The sequence below is a fragment of the Triplophysa rosa genome, linkage group LG24 (genome assembly GCF_024868665.1).
Source record: "Triplophysa rosa linkage group LG24, Trosa_1v2, whole genome shotgun sequence".
NCBI classification, from domain to species: Eukaryota; Metazoa; Chordata; class Actinopteri; order Cypriniformes; family Nemacheilidae; genus Triplophysa; species Triplophysa rosa.
The window spans coordinates 94,120-113,592 of record NC_079913.1 but is presented as its reverse complement, the minus strand read 5'-3'; the positions used below and the strand labels follow the sequence as shown (position 1 = coordinate 113,592).

General features: G+C 42.0%; 2 protein-coding genes across 2 annotated transcripts in view; one reads left to right on the top strand and one right to left on the bottom strand.

Moving 5' to 3' along the window:
- lrp6 (low density lipoprotein receptor-related protein 6) overlaps positions 1-7,714 on the top strand; it is a 32,927-nt gene extending 25,213 nt beyond the window's left edge. Inside the window, exons 9-23 of the mRNA XM_057324036.1 lie at positions 74-363; positions 448-674; positions 754-938; positions 1,026-1,352; positions 2,042-2,244; positions 2,321-2,532; positions 2,646-2,836; positions 3,110-3,319; positions 3,421-3,546; positions 3,620-3,856; positions 3,946-4,056; positions 4,130-4,360; positions 4,447-4,583; positions 4,678-4,775; positions 4,973-7,714. Coding sequence (XP_057180019.1) covers positions 74-363; positions 448-674; positions 754-938; positions 1,026-1,352; positions 2,042-2,244; positions 2,321-2,532; positions 2,646-2,836; positions 3,110-3,319; positions 3,421-3,546; positions 3,620-3,856; positions 3,946-4,056; positions 4,130-4,360; positions 4,447-4,583; positions 4,678-4,775; positions 4,973-5,273 — 3,086 coding nt within the window. The 3' untranslated portion in view covers positions 5,274-7,714. The remainder of the gene's footprint in view (positions 1-73; positions 364-447; positions 675-753; positions 939-1,025; positions 1,353-2,041; positions 2,245-2,320; positions 2,533-2,645; positions 2,837-3,109; positions 3,320-3,420; positions 3,547-3,619; positions 3,857-3,945; positions 4,057-4,129; positions 4,361-4,446; positions 4,584-4,677; positions 4,776-4,972) is intronic.
- Positions 7,715-17,813: 10,099 nt separating this feature from the next.
- On the bottom strand, positions 17,814-19,214 carry lg24h11orf98 (linkage group 24 C11orf98 homolog). The gene is made up of 4 exons (XM_057324058.1): positions 19,141-19,214; positions 18,585-18,709; positions 18,378-18,475; positions 17,814-18,297 (listed from the first exon to the last, which is right to left on the bottom strand). The coding sequence occupies exons 1-4, from the start codon at positions 19,174-19,176 to the stop codon at positions 18,173-18,175; spliced, it is 384 nt and encodes a 127-aa protein (XP_057180041.1). The 5' UTR covers positions 19,177-19,214; the 3' UTR covers positions 17,814-18,172.
- Positions 19,215-19,473: the final 259 nt, after the last annotated feature.

Sequence of the window (19,473 nt, the reverse complement as noted above, 5' to 3'; positions counted from 1 at the left end):
GTGATGTAAAGAGGCTCTTGTGTTGTGTTGTTGTGGTGGATTTTTAACGTGCGAGTATTTCTCCTGTGTGTAGGTGTGAACCCGTGTGCGGTGGCTAACGGCGGCTGCAGTCATCTGTGTCTCTATAAACCTCAGGGTGTGACGTGTGCGTGTCCCATCGGTCTGGAGCTCATGGCGGATTTGACCACCTGTATCGTTCCTGAGGCCTTCCTGCTGTTCTCACGACACACTGACATCAGGCGCATCTCTCTGGAAACCTACACCAACAACGTGGCCATCCCGCTCACGGGAGTGAAGGAAGCCTCTGCGCTCGACTTCGACATCACCGACAACCGGATCTACTGGACGGACATAACGCTGAAGGTGAGGAACTCTCTCTTTCCATCTGTCTGAAGCGGATCTTACAGGAAGTTGTTTAGATCTGCTGATTTTCTTGTGTTTTGTCAGACGATCAGTCGAGCGTTTATGAATGGCAGCGCTCTAGAGCACGTGGTGGAGTTCGGCCTGGATTATCCTGAGGGAATGGCTGTGGACTGGCTGGGAAAGAACCTGTACTGGGCCGATACCGGAACCAACCGCATCGAGGTGGCCAAACTGGACGGTCAGCACAGACAGGTCCTGGTGTGGAAGGATCTGGACAGTCCACGAGCTCTGGCGCTGGACCCTGTCGAGGGGTGAGCGTGTGTCCTGTCGGCTCTGTTGGAACGGTGGTTTTTCTTTTGTGATCTCACCGTGTGCTCCTCTGTTTCTCAGCTTCATGTACTGGACAGAATGGGGCGGCCGGCCCAAGATCGACCGCGCTGCCATGGACGGGTCTGGTCGTATCACTCTGGTGCCGAACGTGGGTCGTGCGAACGGACTCACCATCGACTATGCAGAGCGCCGTCTCTACTGGACAGATCTCGACACGACGCTCATCGAATCTTCCAACATGCTGGGTGAATGTCACTGACGTCAACACTTGCGTTCACATCAGTTTTACTGTAGCAGCTGCTCAGTAAAAGTGTTGTTCGTGTGTCCCGCAGGTCTGGAGCGAGAGGTGATCGCAGATGATCTGCCGCATCCCTTTGGACTCACGCAGTATCAGGACTACATCTACTGGACCGACTGGAGCCAGCGCAGCATTGAACGGGCCAACAAAACCAGCGGGCAGAACCGCACCATCATACAGGGTCACCTGGATTACGTCATGGACATCCTGGTGTTTCATTCATCCCGGCAGGGCGGCTGGAACGCGTGCGCGTCTACTAACGGTCACTGTTCTCATCTGTGTCTCGCTGTCCCTGTCAGCAGCTTTGTGTGCGGCTGCCCGGCTCATTACTCGCTCAACTCAGACAACAAGACATGCAGCGGTGAGTTCACGTGTCATTTAGTGCCGTCACTGTGTGTGCTTCAGTTGAGCAGTTAGAGGCCTTCCGCAGAACACAAAAGAAGGTATTTTGAAGTAAGTTGGTAACCTAACAGCGCCGGCCCCCATTCACTTCTATTGTATGAACACAAAACCATTGCAAGTGAATGGCCGCCAGTTACCAACATCCTTCAAAATATCTTCTTCTGTGTTGTGCGGACCGGACGAGAGGGCGAGTAAATGATGTCAGAATTTTCATTTTTGGGTCGCTTAAATCACCTCCAGAGCAAAAGTTTGTGTTTACATAAGAAATGTCTGTGCGCTGTGTATATTTATTTTGTATTTATAAACACATTCACATACTGTAGATATTTGAAAGTAATGTAAAACAGTGGTTCTCAAACTTTTTGGTTGTAAGGCCCCCTTTGTATAGAGTGCATCGCTTTGCGCCCCCCCCAAATAAAGACTAAATCTTAAACTTAAAATTTTAATTAAACCAAAAACACATTCAGTTACACAATGATCAATTCTTTTGCTTGGTGGACTTATTTTTCTGATGTTTGATTGCACAACATTTATGATAAATTTCTACACTTTAAAATCTGTGGCCCCCAGTTTGAGAACAACTGAATTAAAAATGGTAAAATAAGAGTACTCAATAGAAACCTTTTGTTCTCTCTCTCTGTCTGTCAGCACCCTCGTCCTTTCTGCTCTTCAGTCAGAAGTCGGCCATTAATCGTATGGTCATTGATGAGCAGCAGAGTCCTGACATCATGCTGCCCATCCACAGTCTCAGAAACGTGCGTGCCATCGACTACGACCCGCTGGACAGACACCTCTACTGGATCGACTCCAAACAGAATGTGATCCGCCGGGTGCAGGAGGACGGTAACCAGGTAACCACGGTGACACCGGCTGCTCGTGACTCATTGGTTTTTGTTTTCTAGAGTCATCTGATGTTTTTCATCACAGAGCGTGGTGGTGGTGCCCAGCATGGTGGGCGGGGCTAACCTCGGCCTGCAGCCCTATGACCTCAGCATTGACATCTACAGTCGCTTCATCTACTGGACGAGTGAAGTCACCAACGTCATTAATGTCACGCGCACGGACGGTTCTCGAGTCGGTGTGGTTCTCCGTGGAGAACACGACAAACCCCGAGCCATCGTGGTGAACCCTGAGAAAGGGTGAGTTGTTTTATTTGACAGATGTGTCTTAGGGTGTTTTCGAGTATCGGACCGTCTCTGTGTGTCACTGTGACTCATGAACACATGTGAAGGATTATTTGTTTGTTCTGCAGGTACATGTACTTCACTAACCTGCAGGAGCGCTCACCTAAGATTGAGCGAGCCGCTCTGGACGGAACCGAGCGGGAGGTTTTGTTCTTCAGCGGTCTGGGGAAGCCAGTGGCTCTTGCCATCGATAATGAGCTGAACAAACTCTTCTGGGTGGACATGGACCTGAGACGCATCGAGAGCAGCGATCTGTCCGGTGAGCTCACGGGGTTAAAGGTCACTGCTGTTGACGCTCCAGCAGAAATAAACACAGTAGGCTTGTTTGACTTCATGCGGCGCAGCAAGATCCGACAGGTGGATGACATCCAAGTACTGCGAGAGCCATGCGAAAAATCCTACACGACAGTTTGCTCTCACGCTACTTTGACGTCGTCCGCCTGTCAGTTCTCGCAGCGTAGCATGAAGCTCATGTCACATGTCACTCGAACGCTTTCTTAACCATTCCCCTCTCTCCACAACACTCTGCCAGGAGCCAATCGGGTCGTCATTGAGGACGCCAACATTCTGCAGCCCGTCGGTCTGACGGTGTTCGGGAATCACTTGTACTGGATCGACCGTCAACAGCAGATGATCGAACGGATCGACAAGGTCACTCGCGAGGGCCGGACAAAGATTCAGGCACGAATCGCATCTCTGAGCGACATCCACGCTGTCCACGAGCTCGACATGGAGGAGTACAGTAAGTCTCGTCTCATCCGCATTTCTGAGATTCACGCTGATTTACTAGAGGAAAACCAGAGCTGATGTCTCTCTCTGTGTGTGTGTGTGTGTGTCGTGCAGACAGACACCCGTGTACGTCTGATAACGGAGGCTGTTCACACATCTGCATTGTTAAGGGTGACGGAACGACTCGCTGCTCTTGTCCCGTTCACTTGGTGCTGCTGCAGGATGAGCTCTCCTGTGGAGGTACTGACTTCTCACTTCCTGCTCTCACTGTGTGTTTCTATTACCTGCCGTCTGACCCCTGACCTCTCTTCAGAGCCACCCACTTGCTCTCCGGAGCAGTTCTCGTGCGCGTCGGGTGAGGTGGACTGCATCCCGCAGGCGTGGCGCTGTGACGGTTTCGCCGAGTGTGATGACAGCAGCGATGAGCGTGACTGTCCCGTCTGCTCGGATGAGGAGTTTCAGTGTGACAGCAAACAGTGTGTGGATCTAACCCTGCGATGCAACGGAGAAATCAACTGCCAGGACCGATCGGACGAGAACAAATGTGAAGGTAACGCTCCGTGCAGTGTGTTTTTTCTTCTTTAGTCTGTTAACAGTTCGCTTCAGGGTCACTCACAGACTCTCTCTCTCTTTCTGTAGTTCTGTGTCCTTTAGATCAGTTCACCTGTGCCAACGGTCAGTGCATCGGACGCCATAAGAAGTGTGACCACAACATGGACTGCACCGATAACTCTGATGAGATCGGATGCTGTAAGTCTGATTCTCATTCCTTCACGTCAGAGTTGATCTGCAACAGACTCCAACCGCGTTGTTTTGTTCTCAGATGCTACAGAAGAACCGTCCTTTCCTCCCACCAACACCATCGGCTCAATCGTGGGTGTTGTCATGGTGTTGTTCGTGGTGGGCGCCGTCTACTTCGTGTGTCAGCGTGTTCTGTGTCCTCAGATGAAGGATGACGGTGAGACCATGACCAATGACTTTGTGGTCCACGGCCCCTCGTCTGTGCCGCTGGGTTACGTCCCCCACCCCAACTCTCTGACGGGATCTCTGCCAGGTGACTGACTGATAGACACGCTGAGTTGAGAGGAGACTCTGATGATGGCAGCAGTGATGTCAGTGTATTTTGTGTGTTCGTTTCAGGAATGTCTCGAGGTAAATCTGTCATCGGCTCTCTGAGCATCATGGGAGGCAGCAGCGGACCCCCGTATGACCGCGCTCACGTGACGGGTGCTTCCTCTAGCAGTTCCTCCAGCACCAAGGGCCCTTACTTCCCTCCTGTGAGTCTGACAAATCAAATGGAATGTTGAGTCTATCTGTGTGACTTTGGTTTGAGTGTGTCGTCGATGTCATCTGCTGTTTATGGTGTTTCAGATTCTCAATCCTCCTCCGTCACCCGCCACTGTGAGGTCACAGTACACTATGGAGTTAGGGTACTCGTCTAACAGCCCGTCGACACACCGCTCGTACAGGTAACTCCAGCTTTCCCACAGGGGTAGGGTTAAAGGTCAAGGTCTTTTTTCAATGGTTTAATAGAAAATGAGGTTTCCATTTAAAAACAAGAGCTCATCGATGATGGTTCAGTGTCTCTGCATGCGTCTTGATAAGTGAATTAGCATGACTGCGTTAACACTGTGTGTGTGTGTGTGTGTGTGTGTGCGCGCGCCAGCTACAGACCCTACAGTTACAGACACTTTGCCCCTCCAACGACGCCCTGCAGCACAGACGTGTGTGACAGCGACTACACGCCGGGCCGTCGGCCACCGCACGTGTCCAGCGCCACAGCTAAGGGCTACACCAGCGACCTCAACTATGACTCGGAGCCCCTCCCACCTCCGCCCACCCCGCGCAGCCAGTACCTCTCAGCGGAGGAGAACTGCGAGAGCTGCCCGCCGTCACCGTACACGGAGCGCAGCTACTCGCATCATCTGTACCCCCCGCCCCCGTCGCCCTGCACGGACTCGTCCTGAGCCACGCCCATCCTGCGCTAGGCCCCGCCCATCACCTCTGTGTAAATAGCTGTCGATGACGGGAGGGGTGCGGGGAGAATTCAATTCCTGTCCGGATTCCTGGCGGTCCTGTACATTAACAGAAAAGAAACATATTTATATATTTTCTATACAGTGTTTATTGGTTATGCCATAGAGCTTTGTTTTAAAAGAAATTTGTACATTTTTTAAGAGAAATTTTTATGAAATCAACACAAATGTAATACGTTGCCTTAATCTAGGAGTTTAGAATCAAACTACCTTCTACCACGCTGAAGGAATTCTAAAACACTTTCCAATGCCAAATAATTCACATGAAACCCCTCAGAGAGGTGAGACGCCCACCACCCCACCCCACCCACAGGCTCTGAGCAGAACCTCACTGTGATCCCGGGCGACCGTTTTATCTGAGAATTTCACAATCAACTGCTGGCTGGGTGCCCGAGCCCTCAAAGAAGATGGTACTCATATTATTTTTCTACTAATTTTGTATTGAAGGCATCATTGACCTTCAACTGGAATGAGTTACAGAACTGCAGCGAGGTCAGTTTCACATCTGATGGTTCAGAGCTGCAGTGCGAATTGAGATGCACGCTGTCCATCATGGGAAGTGGAATCAATGGCAACAGTGTGAGCTCCATAATCGCAACCAAAAATCATCTGCGGCGTCTCTGGATGTTTGTGTTTACTCCAGTCCGCAGCTGAATGAAAACACGGCTTACAATCACGGACGACTTCTCGTGCCTGACCATTTTTAGACTCTGATTTATTTTTCACCTTTTTTTAAATATCAGTGCCCGCAAAAGGTCAAATATTTTTGTACTACATACTGTGTAGATACTGTATTTATAAGCTATAAAAAGAAAATTCACATTCATTGTCTATGATCATATCCTTGCCATACATCTGTTTATATCCCACCAGTAAATACAGACGTGTGTGTGTGTGTGTACAAAGATGATCTTCGTGTTGTGTGTGTCTGCATGTTTAACCATCATGTGTCTCTGTGTTTGTTTGTTTGTTTGTGTGTGTGAGTGTGTGTGTCTGCATGTTTAACCATCATGTGTCTCTGTGTGTGCGTGTCTGCATGTTTAACCATCATGTGTGTGTGTGTGAGTGTGTGTGTCTGCATGTTTAACCATCATGTGTCTCTGTGTGTGTGTGTCTGCATGTTTAACCATCATGTGTGTGTGTGTGAGTGTGTGTGTCTGCATGTTTAACCATCATGTGTCTCTGTGTGTGTGTGTGTGTGTGTGTCTGCATGTTTAACCATCCTGCGTGTGTGTCTGCATGTTTAACCATCGTGCGTGCGTGCGTGTTTAACCATCATGTGTGTGTGTGTTTAGACACTGAAACTAACAGAACGTTGATCACACAAGCACAGATGGCGTGTTTAGACCTCAGGCGTGTGTGATGTTACAGATGTGTGTAGTTTGGATTGTTCATTTTTAAACAGTGCTTCATTTAGTGCATCACGTCGCTGGCACTTCTACATGAATCTGAAATCTTTGCTAAAGGGAATCTCACCAGCAGAATGAGTCGCTATTATTGGATTCCATCAGTTTTCCAGCTTAATCCCTTTTAAAATTCTGCATCGTTTGGTTTGAATGTTTGTTTGTTGATCATGGCACATGTGGAAATGATGATAATAGTTTATAATGTTCTCTTGTTAAACTTCAGACATCTTTAATCAGCATCTCATGTGTTTGAGTTCATACGTGATTCATGTTTACTGTGTGTAACAGCAGCTTGTGGTACAATCGTACAAGTGTGTTAAAGAAGCAGCTATTCCAAATCTGTCAGTACCCCAAACCTCCCTTTAAATGGTCTGTGCTGCAAGGGCTTCTGGGTAACTCAGACCAGCATTTACATTTTCTTAACTGCACTTTACAGGACCTGTTTAGTTGTGTGTGTGTGTGTGTGTGTGTGTGTGTGTGTGTGTGTGCGCGCGTGCGTTTTCTCATGGGAACTGTTAAAGTCATTAGCAGTTGTTGGGTTGTGAGTCGGGTCACATCGCCCATCAGAAGCGCTGCTGTAGGGTCAAGCTTCTCTTCATGAGTGTCTGTCAACCTGTTGCTGGAATTTGGGGGGGAAATGTTACAAGCACTTTGAAGGAGTGAACAGGATTCATTCATTACACAATCCGGTTTAAACTTCATTTTCAGCATAAGATTGTTTTTGGTCTTTGGTTCATTGTTTATTTGAATACCCACGATGCTTTGCAATGATGAGGTTAAGAGGTGACCAACATTTGGTTTCTCATCAGTCATGAATTTCCCCACTCACTCTACCTTTTGTACATTGATACATTACATGCAAAACATTGTGTAAAGATGAATGTGTACAGCTCATTCAGTCACATCTTCAAGCTGTTGTAATAAATGAAATGATTGTTTTTTAATAAAAATGAGTTGAACATTAAATGTAGTTTTTTGCTTTGCATCTGGATGTTTTCGACTGAAAGGAAGGAATGGTACAAGATGGCGCCCGCAGCGCTCCCGGCAATGCCCTATATCACTCACTCGTTTCTTTTACTTTTTTAAATTGACTGTATAAGTGAAGTAATTACAAATAGTAAATAATAGTAATAGTAAATGATGGTGAAGTTGTTCTAGTGCAGTGGTTCTCAAACTTTTTCATTGTAAGGCCCCCTTTGTGTAGAGTGCATCGCTTTGCGGCCCCCCAAATAAAGACTTATAATCTTAAATTTAACATTTTTATTTAAACAAAAACATATTCGGTTATATAATGCTGAAACATCAATTCTTTTAGATTTAGATTCAATTTATTGTCATTGCACATGTACAAGGCAATGAAATGTGACCTCTGCATTTAACCCATCCAGAGAGTAGTGAACACACGTACCCCCGGAGCAGTGGGCAGCTATCAGCTGTCTGGTGGTCTTATTTTTCTGATGTTTGATTGCATAAAATCTATGATCAATTTCTACATTTCATAAAATGCCACAAAATCTGTGGCTCCCTGGATCCATCTCGGGGCCACCAGTTTGAGAACTACTGTTCTAGTGATTCATAGTTTCTCGTGTGAACTGACCAGTAGGCGGCGCTACGAACTGATGTCTCGGGTGGCGGCTCATTATTCGTGCACATTTAATAAAAATAGATGTGTGATAAAATATTAATAAAAAGGAACTGTGAACGCGTGTCAGGTATTAATCATTCTATTTTTAATTGCTTTATAACTGTAAACGTCCTTAATATGACTGTCATGAGAAGCAACAAAGGCTATACGTTCAGACTGTCACTTCAAATCCGAATTTTGGGCATATCCTACGACGCGGGATCCGTGCAAAACCTAACGTCCGATCGACCTACCGACCGTCTAATCGAACGTCTGTCCGAATGTCTTGAGCGTCTAACAGTGCGGGTGACCCACATGACGACCTGACGTGACGTCAACGTCTCCAAATTAGAGGTTCTTTTAATGGAGTGTCTATTTACATTTAGCAAACGTGGCGTAAAGTCTGTATAAGATCGGGGTTCTAGACAACCTCTCATTGAAAATGCTACTTAACCATATTCTATTACCTTACAGACCATAAAGGCATTTGTTTTCAATAAAATGTAAAACTTAAAATTAATTTGAATTCATACAGTTTAAGGTTATGGGTAGGTGTATATGTATATATATATATATATATATATATATATATGTATATATATATACATATATATATATTAGATTAGATTAGATTCAACTTTATTGTCATTGCACATGTACAAGGCAACGAAATGTGACCTCTGCATTTAACCCATCCAGAGAGTAGTGAACACACACACAGCAAGTGGTGACCACACGCACACCCGGAGCAGTGGGCAGCTATCACTGCAGCGCCCGGGGAGCAAGTAGGGGTCACGAGTTCAACCTTCTGGTCACGAGTCCAACTCTCTAACCATTAGGCCACAACTACACGTATATGTATATACGTGTATATATATACGTATATATGTATGTATGTATGTATATATATATATATAATGGCAGTCATAATAATATAATTATTTGTCGTTAGACAATATACAATATCGAATAATAATACACAGTGTCTATTATTGAATAGTAATACTGGTGATAATGCCTTCAATCGCTCAAACTTGTTGCAACGTTCCCTACTTCTAACGTGTGTTTCTCAACCAGGGGTGTGCTGACCCCCAATGGTCCTTGGCGTAATTGCAAGGTGTCCGAATAATAATTAAAAATGTTTTATTATTACCTTAAGCTATCACACACGATTCGCCAAAATAAAAGTCCTTTTAATTTGAACACCCAGATGAAAAATATTTTAGTATGATATAATATTTACAATAGTAAACTGTAGATAATTGTACTATTTTGTAGTATTGTGTAAATACTATACTTTAACATTTACTATAGTAAAGCTCTAAAACAATTTAGTATTAAAGAATTTCACTACAGTTTACTATAGTAAATACTGAAGTATACTGCAGTATTTTTCATGTGGGGAAAATATGTATTAGCCTACTACTGTAACACCTAAAAAAATGAAAACAAGGAAATCAGAAAAAATAAAGTAATTTTTTTTTAATTAAACAGAATTTTGGAAAAATAAAACAGGTTTCATATGGCAAAAATATATTTAATCAACTTTGTTTATCTTATCTTGTTTAGTTCCCTTAATTAAAATTTAGAGCTTCCACTTGAAGCTGCATTTCTAAATTGCTATGAGGAAGATTAATGGGTAAAAATTGTTTGTGTACCTAACTTGGCGTCAAAGCATGACTGGTTTGTTTTTTAAAGATAAACAGCACATACAACGATAAATGGTGCAGGATTACTTGTCTGTCCATGCTTGTTGGTATGCCCTGCATTCAGATACGAGAAGTCTTAAAGAAGATAAAAAAGGGTGCAATGGATTCACATTAAGTAATATTTCATACAGTATGATGGTCCAAACTCAGGTTAACACGGTAAGGATATACACTCACCTAAAGGATTATTAGGAACACCTGTTCAATTTCTCATTAATGCAATTATCTAATCAACCAATCACATGGCAGTTGCTTCAATGCATTTAGGGGTGTGGTCCTGGTCAAGACAATCTCCTGAACTCCAAACTGAATGTCAGAATGGGAAAGAAAGGTGATTTAAGCAATTTTGAGCGTGGCATGGTTGTTGGTGCCAGACGGGCCGGTCTGAGTATTTCACAATCTGCTCAGTTACTGGGATTTTCACGCACAACCATTTCTAGGGTTTACAAAGAATGGTGTGAAAAGGGAAAAACATCCAGTATGCGGCAGTCCTGTGGGCGAAAATGCCTTGTTGATGCTAGAGGTCAGAGGAGAATGGGCCGACTGATTCAAGCTGATAGAAGAGCAACTTTGACTGAAATAACCACTCGTTACAACCGAGGTATGCAGCAAAGCATTTGTGAAGCCACAACACGCACAACCTTGAGGCAGATGGGCTACAACAGCAGAAGACCCCACCGGGTACCACTCATCTCCACTACAAATAGGAAAAAGAGGCTACAATTTGCACGAGCTCACCAAAATTGGACAGTTGAAGACTGGAAAAATGTTGCCTGGTCTGATGAGTCTCGATTTCTGTTGAGACATTCAAATGGTAGAGTCAGAATTTGGCGTAAACAGAATGAGAACATGGATCCATCATGCCTTGTTACCACTGTGCAGGCTGGTGGTGGTGGTGTAATGGTGTGGGGGATGTTTTCTTGGCACACTTTAGGCCCCTTAGTGCCAATTGGGCATCGTTTAAATGCCACGGCCTACCTGAGCATTGTTTCTGACCATGTCCATCCCTTTATGACCACCATGTACCCATCCTCTAATGGCTACTTCCAGCAGGATAATGCACCATGTCACAAAGCTCGAATCATTTCAAATTGGTTTCTTGAACATGACAATGAGTTCACTGTACTAGAATGGCCCCCACAGTCACCAGATCTCAACCCGATAGAACATCTTTGGGATGTGGTGGAACGGGAGCTTCGTGCCCTGGATGTGCATCCCACAAATCTCCATCAACTGCAAGATGCTATCCTATCAATATGGGCCAACATTTCTAAAGAATGCTTTCAGCACCTTGTTGAATCAATGCCACGTAGAATTAAGGCAGTTCTGAAGGCGAAAGGGGGTCAAACACCGTATTAGTATGGTGTTCCTAATAATCCTTTAGGTGAGTGTATTTAGCTGTTAATATATGGAATTTAGGGTATACGGGACTTCACACTCCGTCACATTAGGTGGCGGTATGCACCTCTAAAGTTGGTTCGCAAACCGGCATAAAACCTGAAGAAAGATTACGCTTTATTCAATTTTAATAATAATCTACGACACATAACTTTCGAAATCAGCAATGACATTAATAAAAAGTGGATTATTTGGAGGATACTGAAAAATACGAAGTTGAATAAAGGTAAGAAAAACACAAATGTGTTACAACGTGTTCTTACACGTGAAAAAGACGTTATTAAGACGATAGGTCAGGGACGTTCTAAAACGCTTAACGTCAAAAACGTTTAACGTACCTAAACAGCGATCAAGGAAAACCAAATTTCTGTCAAACCTTCCTTGTACTAAACACTTGCTGCTGTCAAAAGATCGAGCTCTTGGTCCGCGGATAAACGGCAACGCCAATTAGCCTACTGACGCAATAGCCACAAGAACGCGTATCATCTCGTTTATATTTCTGTCCCTTTTTATCAGAGCTTTTAGAAACATTTGTGCTGTTTTGTTCTCGTTTGCTCGACAGGCTATTCAGCTCGATGTAACAACACTGAAGCCAGGAGTTATCAAATTTATTACCTTACAGCCTCATTTCTTAATATTGGTTTCAGACAGGGCGTAAAGAGTAGGCTACGCCACTTTTTAACACAATGCACGGTGGCTTTTGAAGTATTAATTACAACTAAAATTAAAGCTGCGAGCAGCGATGATCGGGCCCTCGCGGAAAGTGCCACCGCAACCCGATTGCATAAGGAAAACAGTGAATGGCAGGCGATAAAATGAATGCAGGCGAATTATAGTAGGATTTGTTATTTATTTAAATGTGCCACATTCCCTTTTGCCAGCTGGTGGCGCTATTGCTATAAGTGAACACTGACATGGATATGTGTACAGGCCAAGACTATTATCAAACATGTGAAGTGTGAGGCCGGTCAGACATTTTGTGCCTGAGTTACTATAGCTTCCTGTTTCATGGTGAAACATCAAACTTTGTCAGGCCGCCAGGAACACGCCTCTCAACGAAAAGTCAGCAACTTGCAATGTATCATCACAAAGGTCTGAAGATCATACTGGCCAAATATATTGCTGACCTGTTTGAATCTCTATGAGTTAATCACAGTTTGAAACATGCCACTTCCTGTTTCCTGCAGGTGGCGCTATACCAGTATCTGAATATTACCATGTAGATGTCTTCAGGCCAGGACTTTTATCAAATGTGTGAAGTCTGGGGCCTGTTGGACATTGTAGGCCTGAGTTACAACAACTTCCTGTTCATGGCGGAAACGCCAAACTTTGGCAGGCCGCCAGGGTCACGTTCCCCAACGAAAAGTCAGGATCTCCGCAATTTAGCTTCGCAAAGGCCTTAAAATGAGAATGACATGAAAATGATGTTGATCGGATTAAAACTCTAGGAGGAGTTCGTTAAAGTACGACGCCTGCAAGTTTAAAAAATTTACCAATTTGCACAGGAAATAAAAAATAACGGACTTCCTGTTGGGTTTAGAGATATGCGCCAAGAGACTTTTCTTAATGATTCGGGGTCCCACCAAATTTGGTGCATGTGCGTTTTGCGTAGCGGTCTGGGCAGTTCTAGGTAGCCTAGCGAGCCATTTTGCCACGCCTAATTTTGAAACCCCTATCAGACGTAAATTTTCGCCAGGTCTGATGCAAGTTATTGTGAGTTTTTGAGCATGTTTAGGCCTTCAAATTAGTGATCGGAGAGGGAGAAGAACACAGAAACAATAGGGCTCTGCACTGCGGTGCAAGCCTGCGGCTTGCTCCTTCGTGCTCGGGCCCTAATGACAGAAATTTGTCTAAGCCACGTTAGGCCCGATTCACATTTCGCGTCTTTTCCGCGCGCATATTCGTTATTTTAAATGTAGACGCGCGGCAGGCGCGCGGAAATAGGGGGCGACGCGGTGACGCGCTCTTTTTTTCAGGCGAATCGGCGCCGCATCGAGATGAAAAAATCTCAACTTTTCAGAAAGCCGCAAGCGCACCGCAGGTCATGTGACAAGAACCAACCAGCCAATATAGACAAACTAAATGAAAATAGAGACACAGATGATCACAGCATAACTAAATCTAGTAGCAGAGTTATTGCAAGATATTTTCAGTGCATATATCTAGGGCTGTGACGGTGGCAGTTTTTTACCACCGCGGTGGTAATAGACAAATCGACCGCGGTGGTGCGGTGGTTGAGAAATATACAGTATATTATTTATATAAATAATATTTATATTATTATATTTGCGTGTAGCAACCACATGACGAGTGGAAGAGAAATATAGACCTTATTTAAATACTTGAAATGGTTAAATACATGAAATTGAAATATGATATCTGAAATAAATGAGGATGAAACATCCGTCAATGTTTAACGCGCAAATCCATCAGTGAAACGGCACACTACAGCATATAAAACATTTAAATAAACATCAGTAAATAATGAAAACTTAAATGATATAAGAAAGCTAAATACTAAAAAGCTCTTGTTGCAGTGACTTCAGTCAGTGGCGTATTAACCCTTACAGTCCTTAACAATTCCATTTGAAACAAACTGTTTAAACCTACATTGGCTTTCCTATTCAGATTTCCATAAAAACTTTACTTTTTCCGACTCGTTGATGTGAAACTTACTTGTTGACATTGTCCAGATTAAAATGTGTACAGCTGCACTAAATGCGCGTTCAGAAGATGTGCACAGGAGCGCAAATGAAGAGATGTCTCTCCGCCACAGCGGCAAAACCTGCGCACGCTCCGACACTAAGCAAGCGGGTCATAGCCAGTTTTGATTTTACGCATCTGTTCATTTCACAACAAGATCCATTGCAGAACCCGCAGAATAACCTGGGTTTTGCCGTGCAGGCCCGCGCTCGAACGCAACAATGGAAACGTATGCCAATCATTTCTGTTAATTTAAAATCTTTTAAATAAAACCATCCACAACTGAAAGGCTACAACTAGCAATCGTTATCGCAACTCTCATATTTATTACACCTATATTTGTCAGAGTGACATGCACTACCGCCGGTGGCAGTTCGCCACCGTCATGGCACTTTACCACCGCAGTGGTGCGGTTGTCACGGCCACCGTCACAGCCCTACATATATCCATATATCCTTTGTTTGTACCTCCTCGTCTCAACGGCTATTGTGGCCCATGGTTGCTTATTCAGTTATTCTAAGTGGTCTTAAAAAACGGGGAGAATAGTTTAGGCTATAAAACATTGACACTGACTCACAGGGACTGAATTGAATAGGTGGAAGTCTGAAACAGGCAGTAGCACACAGACCCAAACGTGCACACAAACATACTAAATACGCTAATTGCGCTTCACTTATTACCCCATCGATATAGTCTGAAATAGAATAAATTAATCAAAACATTTTTTTTATTTCAGGCAAACTGAAAATAAAGTGAAATAAAAATGATAAAATATTAAATTGATTAATATTTAAAAAATAAATTCATATTTTATATATTATATACAGGTGCTGGTCATATAATTAGAATATCATCAAAAAGTTGATTTCACTAATTCCATTCAAAAGTGAAACTTGTATATTATATTCATTCATTACACACAGACTGATATATTTCAAATGTTTATTTCTTTTAATTTGATGATTATAACTGACAGCTAATGAAAATCCCAAATTCAGTATCTCAGAAAATTAGAATATTACTTAAGACCAACACAAAGAAAGGATTTTTAGAAATCTTGGCCAACTGAAAAGTATGAAGATGAAAAGTATGAGCATGTACAGCACTCAATACTAAGTTGGGGCTCCTTTTGCCTGAATTACTGCAGCAATGCGGCGTGGCATGGAGTGGATCAGTCTGTGGCACTGCTCGGGTGTTATGAGAGCCCAGGCTGCTCTGATAGTGGCCTTCAGCTCTTCTGCATTGTTGGGTCTGGCATATCGCATCTTCCTCTTCACAATACCCCATAGATTTTCTATGGGGTCAAGGTTAGGCGAGTTTGCTGGCCAATTAAGAACAGGGATACCATGGTCCTTAAACCAGGTACTGGTAGCTTTGGCACTGTGTGCGGGTGCCAAGTCCTGTTGGAAAATGAAATCTGCATCTCCATAAAGTTGGTCAGCAGCAGGAATTTATCAATCTATGAGTACTCATGAGTATTATCTTCCCGTTTTGTCAGTAATATAACCCAACAGTAAAGCAACCAAGATGTTCAGATTTTTCTTTTTTCCAAGGTTATGCGTTTTTTGTTTTATACTTCATGCATGGTAATGAAAACAAGAGTCAAGAAAATAATTGATTATTCCTAAATCATTCCAGATGTACAAAACCTTTACATAATGCAGTTATGTCTGGAGCACCAAAACAGAAACGGCGTCTCTTAATGCAGTTTAAAAGTTAAAAACTAGTTAATTAATAAAAATAATCAACACAAAAATACAAAGCGTCCTAAATAACCTGATCGCGTAACAACTGCAAGGCATTTACCTGCAGCCTCCGAGCCGCGCAGGAATGCGTTTTCTCCGCAGCCGGTGTCTGAAGTTTACTTTACAAAGCATGTGAAACAGTATAACATGATGATCGCATGGCGACTCGAAAGGTTATGTATGATCTCTACGTTATTTTCTGCAGTCTGCTTTTACTCAACCTCTGCACATACTCGATAAAGAAACTCGGCATATACTGTAATTATTGTTGTGGGTGTAAGTATATATTAGACCTACTAAAAATGCCATAGCTTAATATAGTGTTTGTTGTTGCATTCGTTCTTCCAATTATTTGTTATTCAAAAACATCAATATAATAACACAACAATAGCTTTTTTATTTTTGTCAACATTTCTTTCGTTTCTGTGTACAGTCTCCAGTGCAGCCGTCATCAATCTAAATGTCCTAAATATTAGTCCTAAATATTAATAGTCCTAAAGTCCTAAATATTAAACGCGTTTAATACAATCGTGAAGACGACTGGCTTATAAATATTAAAAACCTACACATTGAACGATTTTATCTGTCTAATGTAAACAACGCCTGAGGCTGACCACAAAAGAAGAGATCAGCGGTTATGATCAAATTCCATCCTAATTTTATTGAAAACTGTTAAAAGTGTTCCCGGCTCTATAGGCGTTTTGTTTTCAATATATGTTCCTAATGTTTTTATTTTATTTTTTCAACTCAAGATATAGCCTGTGTTTTTTGTGTTATTAAATGTTTTATGGTTTGTTCATAACATTTGCCTTATTATATCATTTCTATTCTAAAAATATAGAGACTATTTTCATATTGCCTTGCAGTAAATACAGTACATGCATTGTTGTTGTAATTGTCAATAAAATTCGTAAGACTTTGCATACCTTTGTTTCTTGTCCAGTGATGTTTTAATGTTGTTATCATTTTAAAGAAAATGTTTTATTAAATATGCGTTATAGCCTTCTGTATTTACTACATTTCAAATATGAATAATGAACTGCAAGGTGGGATACATTAATGCACAACCAAAAGGATGGAGACCCTTATAGGTTTGGCTGATTAACACGTTTTCTTTTAGTTATTTCCACTTTTTTGGATGGTAAACGTGTTGGGAAAACGTGCAAAAAAGCGTCACATAAGATGTGAAAATAAAAACGTCCCAGGGTGACTTAACAACGTAAAAGCAACGTTGAAAAAACGTTTCTGTCACGTTGTGAAAACACGTATTTATTGACATTGTTATTCGATTTATTTTCTTCGGTAATTGCATAATTAAACCACGTGTTTGTGACCTGTGGTGAATTATGTGTAATACACCCGAAACCCATTTCTCCATGGCTTAAATTCAGAGAAAGGAAAACCCTAGTATTGCGAATTTTCTTAATTTATTTTATTGCATAATTAATGCAAATGTCATGTTTTGTCTTGTCAGCACCTCTGTTGAAATAATTACATTTAAAAAAATTGCGATAAGAACGTATTTATTTGTCTTTAAATGGAGAGAGAAAACATCCCTTAGCTTTGTGATTATTTTTAGTTAGTTCATGATCGCCATTGGTTGCACTATTAAATCAGACGTGTCAGGCCAGTGATGATTTGCGAATCACTCTCGCGATACTCTGATATCATACGCTGATCTGTCTGCGTAGCGCCGCACGAACTTGATTAAAGAGCTTTAATATACGCGCATCTATACAATGAATCACAGCATTACTCAAAGTACTTTACTGGAGTGAATGTTTCCACACGCCATTTGTGACCAAATCAAAAGCGTTAATTTAAATGAGTATTATTAGTCCAATATTGTATAATACGTCGTTAAGTTGTGTTACTGCCATCTGCTGGTCAAAGACAAGAACGTGTTAAACACGGTGTAAAACTTTTATTTTATTTCAGAGGAGCTGTAGCATGCACATTTAACACTCATGCTGGTCTTTCAGATCATAGTTTATGGCTGGCCTTGAGCAAAACAGGCAAAGCTGATTTTTCAAACAAGTTAAGAACCAACGAAGAGCATTAGTGTGAAAAGATGTACTGTAAACCTTGAGTCAACAGATACAGTGTACATACAATAAAGAATGTTTTCTTGATCATTTTTAAAACATTGTTTCATTTCTAACTACATGATGTAAGCTGCAGCTGCCACACCAACAATATAAACCGGGATGTCCATACAAAAACCAATCCCTTAAAACAGGCAAGTCTATTCAACATCCATCACTTCTTCATCCACAGACGAGGCTGTTTCTTTGGCTTTCTTGGATTGTGTTTTTGCTGTTTTCTTTGCAACAGGAGCAGGAGCAGTTTTTTTCTGTGACTCTTTCTCCACTGTGAAGAGAAGCACACATGATGATTAGAATCAGTTGAATGTTTGATTACGATCGTTCTGCTGTATCAATCACACACACCTTCCATGCCAGCTCGATCTCTCTCCATATATCCCAACTGCTTCAACAGTTTCCTCCTTTTCTTTCCGGAAAGGGTGTTGTTGGCTCTAGAGCTGGAGCTGTCAAGAAGAGACAATATTTCATATCAACGTTCATCTGTGCCACAGTCTGCCATTTCTCTGAATTTTTCTTTACTTAGCAAACATTTAAGTGCGTGTGTGAACAAACCATCTCTTTTTCGAATGGTGTTTTGTAACGATGTCACTGTCAATCACAGCCCATGTGATGCGGTTTTTTTCTCTTTTCTGTCGACTTAAAACCCTACGTCTTTTGAAGAGCTTTTTCTTCAACTCCTATATATAAAAAAGTACTTGATTTAAACATATTTAATTAAGAACACTAATTATATATCATCTGTGATGTTTTTCTATAGAAAGACAAGTACATCTTTTGTAAAAATTAACTTAAAAATAAAATAACACTACATTTCATATAAACTGTGGGTAAACAATAATGATAATTATATTTACAAATACTGTCTGTAATATTTCTTAACAGCATAAAGCATCTCTTTGCTGCCATTTCAGAGAGTAACAGAATGAAGAACAATAGAATATTATAAATTAAACGAAACAAATGTTTCTTAAGAGAGCGTTCAGAACTCAACACATGCTTGTAAAAATCAGCAGTAAAAAAGACACACAAACAATAAAAAGAAACATGACATAAAAAACATCGGCAGATTTGAGAATGCTGAACGTGAATTGAATTAAGGCTCTTTTACAGTCTTTGGTCTGTTTATGCTTCCTCCTGGCGCCATGCTGCAGTCAACCGGAAACCAGTGCACCTACGTTTACGCAATAAAGGTCCCGCCTGTGTCGGATTCAGAAATCATCAACGATTCAAAAGATCAGTAATAAGTCATTGTAAATCAGGGGTTGGGTCATCTTATTAATATTTATCATTATTTAATAAGCTTAAAAACTACAATAGCATAATAATAACAACAACAACAACATTGTGTATGTCTATTATTGTCCACACACAAGAAAAACTATGTTTACACCAAATATATTACATGATATATACATGTAAACCTAAAAATATATCTACATCG